Genomic DNA, 12,218 nt, shown 5'->3' on the forward strand with positions numbered 1-12,218 from the left:
AGCTGAAGAGACATCTCTAGTCTCTGGCGCATCTCCTCAGTCACAAGACAAGGCATCTGTGCCCAAACCTGCTCTCTGCATGCATCCTGCCGCTCTGACTGGGGCTCAGCCGACAGTAACTCACGGTAAAAGTCAGTAGCAACTGCACACATATCCTCTGGCTCACAAACAACTGACCCATCGGGTCTCCTCAACTAATTGACCTTGGCATGCGAGTGCCGAGGTCCCACTGTCTCAAAAAAAGAACTTGTCACTCTGTCACCCACCTGAGTCCACTGAGATGCCTGTCGGTGAAAGGCAAACTCATGACGCCTCTCCTCTGTGCAAGCAAGCTCCTGTCGAGCCTGCTGTAACTACTCCTCCAACCATGGACTGTCTGCCTGCATCCTTTGTAGTGAAGCAATGCCTCGTCTGAGAGGCTGCTCCTCCTCTCTCGCTGCAGCCCGTCGAGCCAGAGATTCCTGGAGAAAAAAGTGGCTAAGCTAAGCTAGGCCTAATGAGCTAGGCCTAAGGCCACTCTGTCTGCAGGTAGAGCCTGGCTGTCCATGCCCTCTATCCAAAGAGCCTCTACCCTCTCTTTGAGTGCTTAGTCCAACAAGACTCGCTCTGGGATGCGAAGCATCGTGCTCCCACTCCTCTGCGTGTCTGCCACTGTGAGGATCACTGGTGCATGGTCCGAGAAGGATGTCCCTGCCAAGATGCCCACTGATCCCCCCAAGTCACTGAAGTGGTCACTAGTGTAGAAGCGATCTATCCGCGATAGATTCACTCCACCCACTCTGCGGTCCGACCTAGAGAAGGCAAGACTCTCTGGAGGCCTCACAAAGCCAGAGTGCTGCCATGTATCCGAGACCCTCAAAGTCATACACAACCTCTCCCAAGCTACTAACTCGACTCCATGAACAGTAGCATGGCTGCCTCCAATCCTGTCAGAAGGGTCCTCCAACATGTTGAAGTCCCCCGCTACACACCAATGGTCAGCCTGTGGCAAAGACTCAACAATCTGTGACCAAAACTCTGCACGAGCACTCGCCACATTGGATGCATAGATGTTCAGGAAGCCCACAAGGCCACCCTGAACCTACATAGTAATCCACTAAGCCCTGCCTGGCACAATAATCCCTCTGCCCACAATGGCCTGCTGCAATGAGTCCGCAATAGTCATACATACCCCACCCTGGATGCCTCCAGGTCCAAAAGCGGTTGACCAAAAGGTATCATATCGTCCACGCAAAATCTGACCACATCGCCGAATGCGGCTCTCAGACAAATGGTGCTCCTGTAGCATAAGGAGATCAATCTCTCCTCCCACAAGGCAACGCTGAAGCTCCTGACGCAATCGGCCCCGTTGTCGCTGAAACTGGGGCCCACCTAGTCCCTGCACGTTCCACGAGACGATCCTCATGGGGAGCGAGAGAGAATAGATGCTGCCGCAGCAGCAAGACGGGCTATCTTCGAGGCTGGCTATTAACCGATTGGTCGTAGGTTTGAATCCCCTACCATTTTCCCCGGTAGCTCAACGGTAGAGCGGTCAGCTATTAACCGATTGGTCGTAGGTTTGAATCCTATCCGGGGAAATTCGTATCTCCGTCAAGAATTCCCACTAATACTTATTAGGATTAGGAGAGCTGTATTTCACATCACACATATGCCAAAACAAGTCGCGTGACCCACCAACCACTGAATGGTTTGCTACCGCGCTATTTTAGGCCTCGAGACCAACCAATGGAAACGAGAATACTGGCACGTTCCCCCCCCCCCCCCCCCCCCCCCCCCCCCCCCCCCCCCCTCTCCACTTGACTAATTTAATTGGCCTATTCCAGTCATTCGGTACACCGGATTGATTTAAAGTGGAAATTCTTAGATTTCGACGCCTCAATGAGATCCTTGGAGCTACTTGGGGTGGGTTGGGGGGGGGAGGGGGGGGGGGGGGAATCCAAAATTTTATCGAGGATAGTTATTGGGAAGACAAAGAATTGTCTTCGTTCGCATAATTCCTGCGGAATAACCTATATCACTCCTTCCAATCCTACCTCTCAGTGGAGAGACTCCTAATTCCTATAGTAATTGTTCTCCGACTTCTTTTATTTTTGAAATGCTATAATTAGATTTTTTGCATCAATAAAGGAAAATAGAGATCTTCCTCCTTCTGAGTGAGTTGCTTCCAATTCTATGGCTAAAGATCTAAAGGGAGTGGGGAGTATCTAGGTGAGGAAACAACAGTTGTTTCATGACATCGAACTTTCATAAAGGAATTGTTTCATTGTTCAATCCAGTGATGCTTTACCAAACCGAAACGGATTGGATAAATATTCATAAGTTTCAAGCAACATATTATAAATAAGAAAATCCCGAAATGGGGAACGGTTCCGTCTCAGACATTTGTTTCTATGAACCAGAAGCCTAAACCGAAGAAATCGTTCTAGGAAATCCTCCGCTACCGCGTAGCAACCCAAACGAACGGGAGTAAATATCTGCGGATATTGCAGATGTATATCTACGGAAGAGGTTTCCCTGACGTATTCGGAATCTCGCTCCTCCTCTTCCAGAGGAAGATTATTCCGCTGATTGAGAGATGAGTCGGGTTTCAATTTTGGATTCTCTTCGCTATAGAGAAAAAAATCTTTAATTTTATTATTTGACATCTTCTGAAGGTGCTGCCTTCTCATACCGTAAATGGTGTAAAGCCTCCGTGCCAGTTCTTTCGTTGACAACAAGTTGCGGCACAGGGAAGGAATGTTAGGGTCTGGCTGGAACAGAAGCATGGGGTCCCAGAAGAAGCGCCCCCCGAAGAGTCGAGTCGTTTCATTCATTCAATCGATCACAATGTGTTTCATACTCATTAGATGAATTGCCAGAGATTCCCAATTCGAAAAATTGCTCACGTAACAACATATTATCCAATCGGTTTTCCAATCTTTTAATGGAACTATCTGTTCCATTATTGACAGATTTCTCGAAGCTGAAAAGATACCCGCTTTTCTCGCGCCACTTACTTCTCTTTCCCCTAATCTTACTGAATTCAAAATCTTGTTGGGGTATGTAATTCTGATTGTAGTAAAGTTATACAAATGGTTGGGTTTGGATAATACCCCCATCAATTCGTAAGTCCCGCTTTGCAAGAAACAGAGACGCCAAGCCTTACGGGACCAAGTAATCTCACGCGATATCTCTACCGCTGAGTTTCTTAATTTGGGTGACTGTTGCATCTCGAAATCGGTTAGACTACTAATTCTCCCTCTTTTCAGAGATTTGGAAGAGCGACTTAGAGAGGTTACGCCTGAGCAATACTTGGGTTTTACAATAGGAAGAGGGGGAGGAAAACTATTACTGCACCGGCTCTCTCCCCTACAAATTTTCGGACGTGGGAAATTATTCGAGAGGTTTTCTAGGACGCCACAAGCTAGGTTTAAGTCATTCTCTACGAGTTTGTCGATAACAATGAAATTCTCTTCTTTCCCCTATCCATTTGGAACGAATCGCAAGCTACTAATTTGGCCACGTAATTCCCTAATGTTTCAGCAGATGTGAGTGGACCCTATTAGCCATTACAAGATCTACTTTGACTGTTTTTATTTCCCGTTTGTAGTATTTTTCATGGGTTTTCCTCGTCTTGAGATTTCCCATTGGTAATTCAAAATGACATTAAAATCAAAAGTGTGTGTGTGTGTGTGTGTGTGTGTGTGTGTGTGTGTGTGTGTGTGTGTGTGTGTGTGTGTGTGTGTGTCCAAAGGCATGCCAGTGTGCGGATGCACACGATCATACAGAGGGAAGGTGAGAAGGAGCTAGCATCGTGCAGGAGCATGAAGACTAAGAAAGACAAGTACAAGGTAGAAAGAAAGCCAAAGCGGCCATGCAAGACAAGGAGAGATAGAGTCTAATGAAGGAACTTTGCAAGGATTGTGTGTGTGTGTGTGTGTGTGTGTGTGTGTGTGTGTGTGCGCGCGCGCACGATATGAGGCAGATGATGATGATCTTTATGTAGTCATGTGTGTTTATGTGCGTGACTTTCCTTCTGGATGCTTGCCAACGAGAGCTAAGTCTTAACTCAACTTTGTGAGATGCACCAACCCTATAGGTTGCAACACGTGTGTATGGTTCCTAGTTACTCATATGGGAAAATCAAAAAGCGGAGCAAGGAACGAAAACAACCATGAATTGTCATTTTTTGTTACAAATATTCACGTTTAAAACATGGAATGGAGCTTTGTAATGGGAGGTTAGAATGGGAATAGGTATAGGAAGCCTGATAATAGCCATTACCTGTAACTATGGTGCTATATCCAATTATACATGGATCCCCATCAAGGGGAAATGTGCATACGTGTGTCTTCTCAACAGCAAACAAATATGTGGGTGCACCATGTAGATGTATGTGTGTGTACAGACACATATCAAACTTGCTTCCCTTACATTTTCAGCCACCATGACTTAGACCTACACACTTTCCTCCTCTACCAAAGTGTGGGCTCTTCATGGAGATTCTCATCACCACGATTCTAGAGCATCAAGAATTACTTAGTACACACATGCATCTTTGGTCCCATATGTCAAGGACGATAATAAAATCACTCTCTCTCTCTAGGCAACTTTAAAATAACCCTTTGCAACTGACGCTATTGCAAAAAGGTCAGAAATTGTGAAGCTAAAGATGGCTCATGTGTTCATGTCTTACTTTTCGACACCCAAAACCTAGTCTGGCTTGGTTGGCCTTATAGAGACAAATAAAATATCAAATGTGAACTTAAAAGATTTTATCTAAGTATAAATTTTTTGTGCAAAGCACTAGTGAAATGTATACGTCAAGATAGAGAACTCACCTTATTTGTAGTCCTTTCACTCGATCAAGTACACACTTCAAAAAGATTGCCTTTGATGGACCACGAACCAAAGTAGAAGAGTGGTTAAACTTTTCATATCATAAATATTTTAAATTATAGAAAAGGTAAATAGTGCATGGTCCACGCGAGTCATACAAAAGTATAGTGGAAAGCCGGCACTACATCTCCGCAAAAATTAAAAAAACGCAAGCCGCACAATCCATTTCCTACTACATAGTCATGGTACTCGAGAATAAGATATTGAACCTGAATTTCTCTGATAATTTGATATTCAAGTACATGCCACAACCATGTGAATTTGTATGTTTAATTTTATATTCAAGTTCTTCTCATAGCAATATAAGGTAGATCCTGTATTCAACATGTTCCGAGAGATAGCATTTTAGATAGAAAGTCCATTATGAACTTTCGTAAACAATAAACCAACTTCACTTTCTGTGGCCCTCACTTCGCATCTGTACAGAGCTTCCTGGCCCTTCCCATGTTCCGTATTTCCTGCAATCAATGTGTTCCAAGAGTCTATATTCCGTACAAGAAGCTCCCCAAGCAGTTTTTGTGCTTTTTGAAGTACAACATATTTGGTATACATGTCAACCGAGGCAGTGCCTAGCAGCACTACTTTTTTCTCCAACCCCTGACAGTACGATCGTGAGTTTTGTTACCCATATCAGTGTCTTGCGTAGTGCAACATGCCTTCAAACCAAAAGCATAGGTGATTGCATTTAGAGAGATGCCCTCATATCTTATCTGCTGACAACAGCCCAAGGCTTCCTGGCTTGCCACATTTGGCATACATGTCTACCGAGGCAGTGCCAAGCATAACATTTTTTGTTTTCAGCAACCTGTGACTAACGGTATCATTGTGAGTTCTTTTGCCCATCTTAGCGTCTTCCAAATTGCCACATGCCTTCAAGATGCAAGCATAGGTGATGGCATTCGGAAAAATGCACTCGCTTCGCATCAGCTGAAAACAGCCTAGAACTTCCTGGCCCCACCCTGTTCAACATATCCCGCAATCAGTGCGTTCTTGGAATTGACACTCCAAGAAGGCGCTCCTCAAGAACTTTGTGTGCTTTCTGAGGTACACACCACCTGGCATACATGTCAACCAGGCCAGTGCCCAGCATTGACAAAGGCTCATGGTGACGTTCTCGCTAATAGGTAAACATGAAAAAGACGCGTACTTAAAGTGCGTGTTGGTCAACATTTATGCCAGTTCCTGTGCACTTTAGAGATCAGACCAAGTCATTAATATGCTCCCCGTGCAGGATGTCTTCTTGTGGCCTTCAAGGTGATGCCATAGGGCGGGTAAAGCTCGGAGTTTTTTTCAAGGATGCAAAGCAAGGGTCTTGTCTGCAATCTTTCTTTTAAAGGGGAAGAACAGCATTCATGCGGGTGAGCAAACTTTTAACGAAGTACTCAAGAAGCTCAAGAGTCAGCGTCAATATACCGAGGCTTACTGTGAACGTTTTCTGCTTCTCAATATATTCTGGGCAAGGCCATGATCAATTCTGCTGTGCTTTGTCAGAATAACACAACCCATGATCGCAATACTGCTTTTTGACCATAATATTAAGATCATGGAAAGCGAGAGCGTCTGCAGAGCTGCGCAAAGTCAACGCTACCATATTGATCGTAGGATGAGGTTGCAAGATCCGACAGAGAAGTTGAGAACATGGAGCAGCCTCCGGGCAAATTCAATAAAAAGGGCCTTAGGCCAACCAAGGATTGACCAGACAACCTTGTTATATACGTAATTCAAAGAGCGAAACGTTGGGACCTTTCACCAACTTCAAACATACGGTAAGTAAACACACTTCACGCTCAACATTCAAAGATTTGTGAGTCGCACACATTGAACAAAGTCGAGCATCGATCCCAACTAGACAAAAACTCTTGGTTCAATGTGGTACACAATGGGCTTGAATTGTAGTACACAAAAGCAGTCCACAATGAGGACCAAGTCTTGATACACACGTTAGATACATGCAACTTTCTCGTTCTGGAGGGTACGAATTCCTCCAACAAGGTTTTTCTCAAATCATATAAATGTCTTTGGTGAGCCGTGGCAAGAAGCAATATGAATGAATCATTGAAGATCAGTGAGAGATGTGAATAAATGTCAATTGAAAATAAACAACTGTAAATGCTCCTTAAGAGACCACGAATAGTAATCAGACTCATACTAGGAGCTCTTTATCAAAAACTAGAAGTACCTCCATGATTTGCTCTCCCAGAAAGCCTGTCTTTATCCATTTGGCCACTGGCCAACACAATATTCCCCATTGCTTCCTCGGCTTTCTCCATAGCATCTTTAGTCCCTACAACAGTAGACCTCTCATTTTGGACTTCAGAGCCTACCTGGCCCTGGTTTGACAAAAACTGAGCCTGTGTATTGTGAAGTCCTACATTGAGCCATGAATGCAAAAGACATTGACTGGCAGTAGGTCGTTTTTCAGGAACAAAATCCAGCAAGGGAAGAAGAAAATCACTAAGGTCCTTTGCATCCTGTTGTGAGAAATCGTACTTCTCAACGAGCACTCTGTCTAGAGGCCAGTATCTTAATCTTCTAATGTGTCTTAGATCCCCATGCCTATTGAAAAAGTCCTTTGCATATCGACCACCAAGAGAAATCTGCAGTAAAAGTCAAGCATTAAAATCATCAGCTTACCAGAGGTGGACAAGACGACAAAATATTAAATGCCGTAACTTCTAAAGCAGAAATATACACGTCTCTCTAAAACTTCTTCTTCTCTCTCTCTCTCTCTCTCTCTCTCTCTCTCTCTCTCTCTCTCTCTCTCTCTCTCTCTCTCTCTCTCTCTCTCTCTCTCTCTCTCTCTAAAATGAGGGCCTGGTACCCTTTGTATTATGTAAGCAAGTTGCAAACCCAAAGGCATTACATCAGTCCATAGGCATTACAAAATAAGACAAAACTGGTGGTTTTTCCCCATTCTGTTGTCATTGTATATGTTAGGGGAAAAACCACCACTGATACAGAGTTACAAAAGATCGGTGAGAAGTCAAAAGCCAGGGACAATTGTAGCAGAGACCTCAAGCAAAAACAGACCACCAAACATCGCCGAGGAGGCCGCAACTCCACCAAAGAATCTCAAATATCAGCCTCCAGAAAAGGGGCATCCCCAGCAGAAAAAGCTTCGCCACCGCAAATCTGTTATAATTTCAGATTCCTGATGTTAGGTGCAGCGGAATGATTGTTTGCGCTTTGCTCAAGATGAGTGCTCCGAACTGTGCTCAAGGTTCCTTTTAGTTGTTATGGTGTCACAAAGTGATGACGTGGCGGACAGCAAAAACCCTAAAAATTCCTTCAAACCCTAATTTTTCCCAAAAACCCTAACTTCCGGAAATCGCGGAGGCTATATTTTTTTTATTTTTTTTTAATGATGAGCGAAGCGAATCTTGTTTTTTCTCTATGCAATGAGAAAGAGAGAGAATGCTTTTGCTTTCAAGTTTTGACTCTGTGTGAGAGAGAGAGAGAGAAAGAAAGAAAGAAAGAAAGATTTTTAACGTCTATGTCAGGCCGAAATCGGCCTATGAGACAAATCAAATGTACATGGTGTGTATGTCATCCGTCTATCGGAAAGACAAATGAAACAAAACTGATACAAAACTGAACTGAATGTAGGTAGTGGGGTATCTGAGGAGGGATGGAGCTCTATCTCTAGGGGTATATGCATGTCTATATGCTCAAGGTAGTACAATCATGAGAATGCATCAAGCTATCTAGCTCCATCCTGTACTAATGGGGGGATGTAAGATGTGGTACATGGGCGGGTCTGGTGCCAAGGCTGCCCGGATGAAAGCTGTCGGGTCGGCCCTCATCTGGGCCACTCGCTCCTCAGTGGCACGGCGCTCCCGGGCTCAGATCTCCTCGATCTGTCGGTGGTGGGAGCGCGCGCCCCTGTAGCCTGTGACTCGTGGTCGTCGTCTAGCTCGGCTCACCTCCGCCTGTGGGAGTGTCACTCCCCTCTGAGTGTCTGGTGGGGGAGGGGCGGTAATCCTCTGAAAGAAGTCTGTGAGCTGCGACTGTCTCCCCTCTGTCTGTGTAGCTGTGTGTGGCTGTAGTAGTGTGTCCCGATGGCTCTGTATCTCTAGTAAGAACCGTCCGAGCTGTCTCTGATCCCGAGAGTCCATGATCTCTCGGAGAGTGGGCTGTCCTCTGAATAGGGCCTCATACCTGCCTCTGATCTCAGTGTATGCTCTGCATCTACATACAAAGTGCTCCTCAGTCTCCACCTCCTCTGTGCAGGCTCTGCAGACGCGCTCCTCCCTGGGGACACCAGTATGTCTCCCGATCTCAATCTCTAACCTGTGTGAAGCCACTCTCAGCTGACCAATCGCCACCCGTGAGCTATGTGGCATATATGTGTCCATGTAGCGTGGTCTCTGTATGAACCCCCCAGACAATATGGTGAGAAACGGGTCTCTGTAATCTGACATCCTCGTCCCCAAGCCAGGTGACTCCCAGACTCTCCTAGTGTATAGCTGCCACAGATCCTGTCTCAATACCAAGTTCCTCTCACTGCGAGAGAGGTGAACATATGGTGAGTGGGGGTCGTACTGGAAAGGTGGTAGGCTCTCCATGTCAAGACCGTGTCCCTCAAACCATGCTCTGACCTGTGAGTACCATGCTCTCTCATGCCCACTCTCTGATAGCTGTATAGCTGCCTCAAATGCTCTACGAGTAAGTCTGTCAGGAGGTAGCTCTCTCATCCTCTGGATGAAGCAGACTGTCTGGAATAGTGCCTCTACCACCATGGGTGGTGTGGCGAGCTCGGCTCTAATAATGTCATGTGGCACTGTCTTCTTGCTGCGGAACAAGCGTGAGATCATACATATCTGTGGCCTCTCAAGCTGTGTCCACTGGTCAGCTGTCAATCCTGGTGCCCATACTGCCGCCGAGTACATCAAGGCCGGGGTGACTAAGGTGTCGAAAAGCCACCCCTTCGTGCGGGGTTCCTGAAAGTGTGCCTGTGGTGGCATCTCCGCTCTAGCATGGCCAGAGCTGCATATCCTCGGGTGAGCCTGTCAGCAGCAGCCTGCCTCATAGTGAAGGGTCCTGGTAGGCTGGTGAATGTGATGCCAAGGTAGACATAGGAGGTGACTACATCAACCTGTCCTCCTGCTGCTGTGAAGGTGGCAGCGCTCCTCACTGCACTGGATGTGTGAAAGATCATAACCTTGGTTTTGCCAAGGTTCACAGTCAACCCCCTGTGTGTGCTGAATTCGTCCAAGGCCTCAAGATGGCGTTGCAAGCCCTCGGGTGACTCTGAAATCAACACAATATCATCAGCATATAACATGATGTGGACCGGAGTACCTGCCAAGTCGCTCCCCTCTCCCCCTGCTCGCAGTATGTAGTCGGAGATCTCGTCGATGTAGAGCCCAAAGAGTGTCGGGGAGAGTGGGCATCCTTGCTTAACACCAATGGTGCTAGCAATGGTCTCTGAAAAACCGCCTGGGCAACGAACTCGACCCGTCACCTTCTCGTAGAGAGCATATATGGCCCAAATCATCTCTGTTGGTACCCCAATGCTGTGAAGGCGCTGGAAGAGTCTCTCGCGTGGGACTGTGTCAAAGGCCTTGCGGAAATCCACAAAGCAGCAGTAAAGCCTCTTCTTCCGCGCCTTTGCCCCATCAATGAGGCAGCGCAGAACGAAGATGTGATCAGTGGTGGAGAAAGCTCGTCTGAAACCTGCCTGGCCTGGAGCTCGTAAACCCTCGATCTCTGCGTCGTAGCTGAGCTGTGCCTCAAGTACTGCTCCATATAGCTTGGCCATCGTGTGGCCAATCATGATAGTCCTGTAGTTCCCTGGATCCAGGGTGTCGCCAGATTTGTGGATAGGCACTATGGTGTGCTGTGTCCACTCCTCTGGGAAGCCCTCCCCTATAGCCCGGTTGAAGACATGTGCAATCAACGGGGCTATAGTGGAGGCCGCATAAATGATGTGCTCACTCTGTAATCCAGTATGGTCAGCTGATCGTCTGTGCTGCATGCGGCGTATGGCCCTCTCTACCATCTGTGCTGTAAAGAAGGAGGAGCACGTGGGGCGTGGCTCGTGTGGCTGTGGGATAGGAGGCTGTCCTGGCACCTCGTAAAGTCGCTCTGCATAATCATGCCATATCTGTGGATCCTCAATAGCTGTAGTCGGACGTGGCTCGCGCAGGGTGCGCCATGCCGTCGCGCTATCCATGCTCATGAATAGGCGGTATAGCTCAAGCTCCTGTGCCTCTTCGAATGCTCGCCGCTTTTGGCGTGTCAGCGTCTTCATATGCCGTCTGGCCTCTCTCTCTGTGATCTCTCCTAAGGCTCGCTGTGCGCGGAGGCGTCGGTATAGCTCTCTGCACTCATCATCATACCAGCGGTTCTGAGGCATAGTCCCGGGGGGGGGAGTGCGTCCTGTGTGAGTGGTGTGTGGAAAGGAGCTAATAGCTGAAGTGTGGAGAACGGAAGAGATATGTGATGTGAGAACTGAGAGTGGTGTGGATGGGTGGAGGAGGCATAGGCCATGCTCGACCTCGGCCGAGTAAAGAGAGGCTAGCTCATGTGTGAAATGGATGGTGGTGTGTGGAGTGTGTGCTGTGGAGCTGTGTGGGATGGTATCTCCGGTGATGGAGAAAGAGAGGTATGTGTGGTCGGCTCCGATGGGTATGGGTGGAATGGTGAAGGATGTGATAAGGTGTGTAGCCTCCCTGGGTCCCAGAATATAGTCGACTGTACTCCCCCCTCCCTCTGCAACTCCATGTGGCATACAAGTCAAGCCCCCTGAGGTGGGCCACTGGACCATCCCGTTATAAATAACGAGACGGTGCTGGGAGCCAAGTCGAAGTAGATGTCGTCCGTAGGCTGTGACTGGAGCTCTGTCTGCTGTATCTCTCATAGTAGCCTCCTCATCTAGAGTGTGTAGTGCCTCTGGGTCCTCGTGGTCATATGCCTCACACTGCTCACTGCGCGTACGAGCATTGAAGTCTCCCATAAGGAAGACTTCACCCAGTGTGGAGTACTCCATAATCTCCTCCGTGAGGCATGCGTACGGTGACTCCTGCTCAATAGGGGCGAATCTGGAGCCTGTGGGAGCAAAGTAGCAAAGGGCAATGTAGACGATCCTGTCTCGTGAGAGCTCGAGGCGAATCCACATGTAGCGGGCCTGTGGGTCCCGGGCAACAATCTGTAGTCTGCTGTGAAGCCCCTGTCTAAAGAGTATGGCCACTCCTCCTGAGCCACGAGTGGTGTGCTGGCGCATACATCCCCGATGTAGAGACTCCCACTGGAATCCATGTATCCGTGGTAGCCCTCTCTCTGGGCTCTCGTGTGTCTCTGTAAGTAGAATGATGTCTCGACCTCTCATCACCTCCTCA

The 12,218-nt window shown here is 47.4% G+C and overlaps 1 protein-coding gene and 1 non-coding gene across 2 annotated transcripts in view; one reads left to right on the forward strand and one right to left on the reverse strand.

Annotated features, from left to right (window-relative positions):
* The first annotated feature begins 1,505 nt into the window (after positions 1-1,505).
* TRNAN-AUU (transfer RNA asparagine (anticodon AUU)) lies at positions 1,506-1,577 on the forward strand. The gene has a single exon. It is a non-coding gene; the product is annotated as a tRNA-Asn (tRNA).
* A 5,119-nt stretch (positions 1,578-6,696) lies between these two features.
* Positions 6,697-12,218, reverse strand: part of LOC147462287 (uncharacterized) — an 85,052-nt gene continuing 79,530 nt past the window's right edge. The window contains exon 4 of the mRNA XM_086483395.1: positions 6,697-7,475. Within this exon, the coding sequence (XP_086339521.1) occupies positions 7,041-7,475 (435 nt within the window). The 3' untranslated portion in view covers positions 6,697-7,040. The remainder of the gene's footprint in view (positions 7,476-12,218) is intronic.

This window comes from Adiantum capillus-veneris, chromosome 2 (assembly GCF_014529385.1).
Source record: "Adiantum capillus-veneris isolate H3 chromosome 2, ASM1452938v2, whole genome shotgun sequence".
Lineage (NCBI taxonomy): Eukaryota > Viridiplantae > Streptophyta > Polypodiopsida > Polypodiales > Pteridaceae > Adiantum > Adiantum capillus-veneris.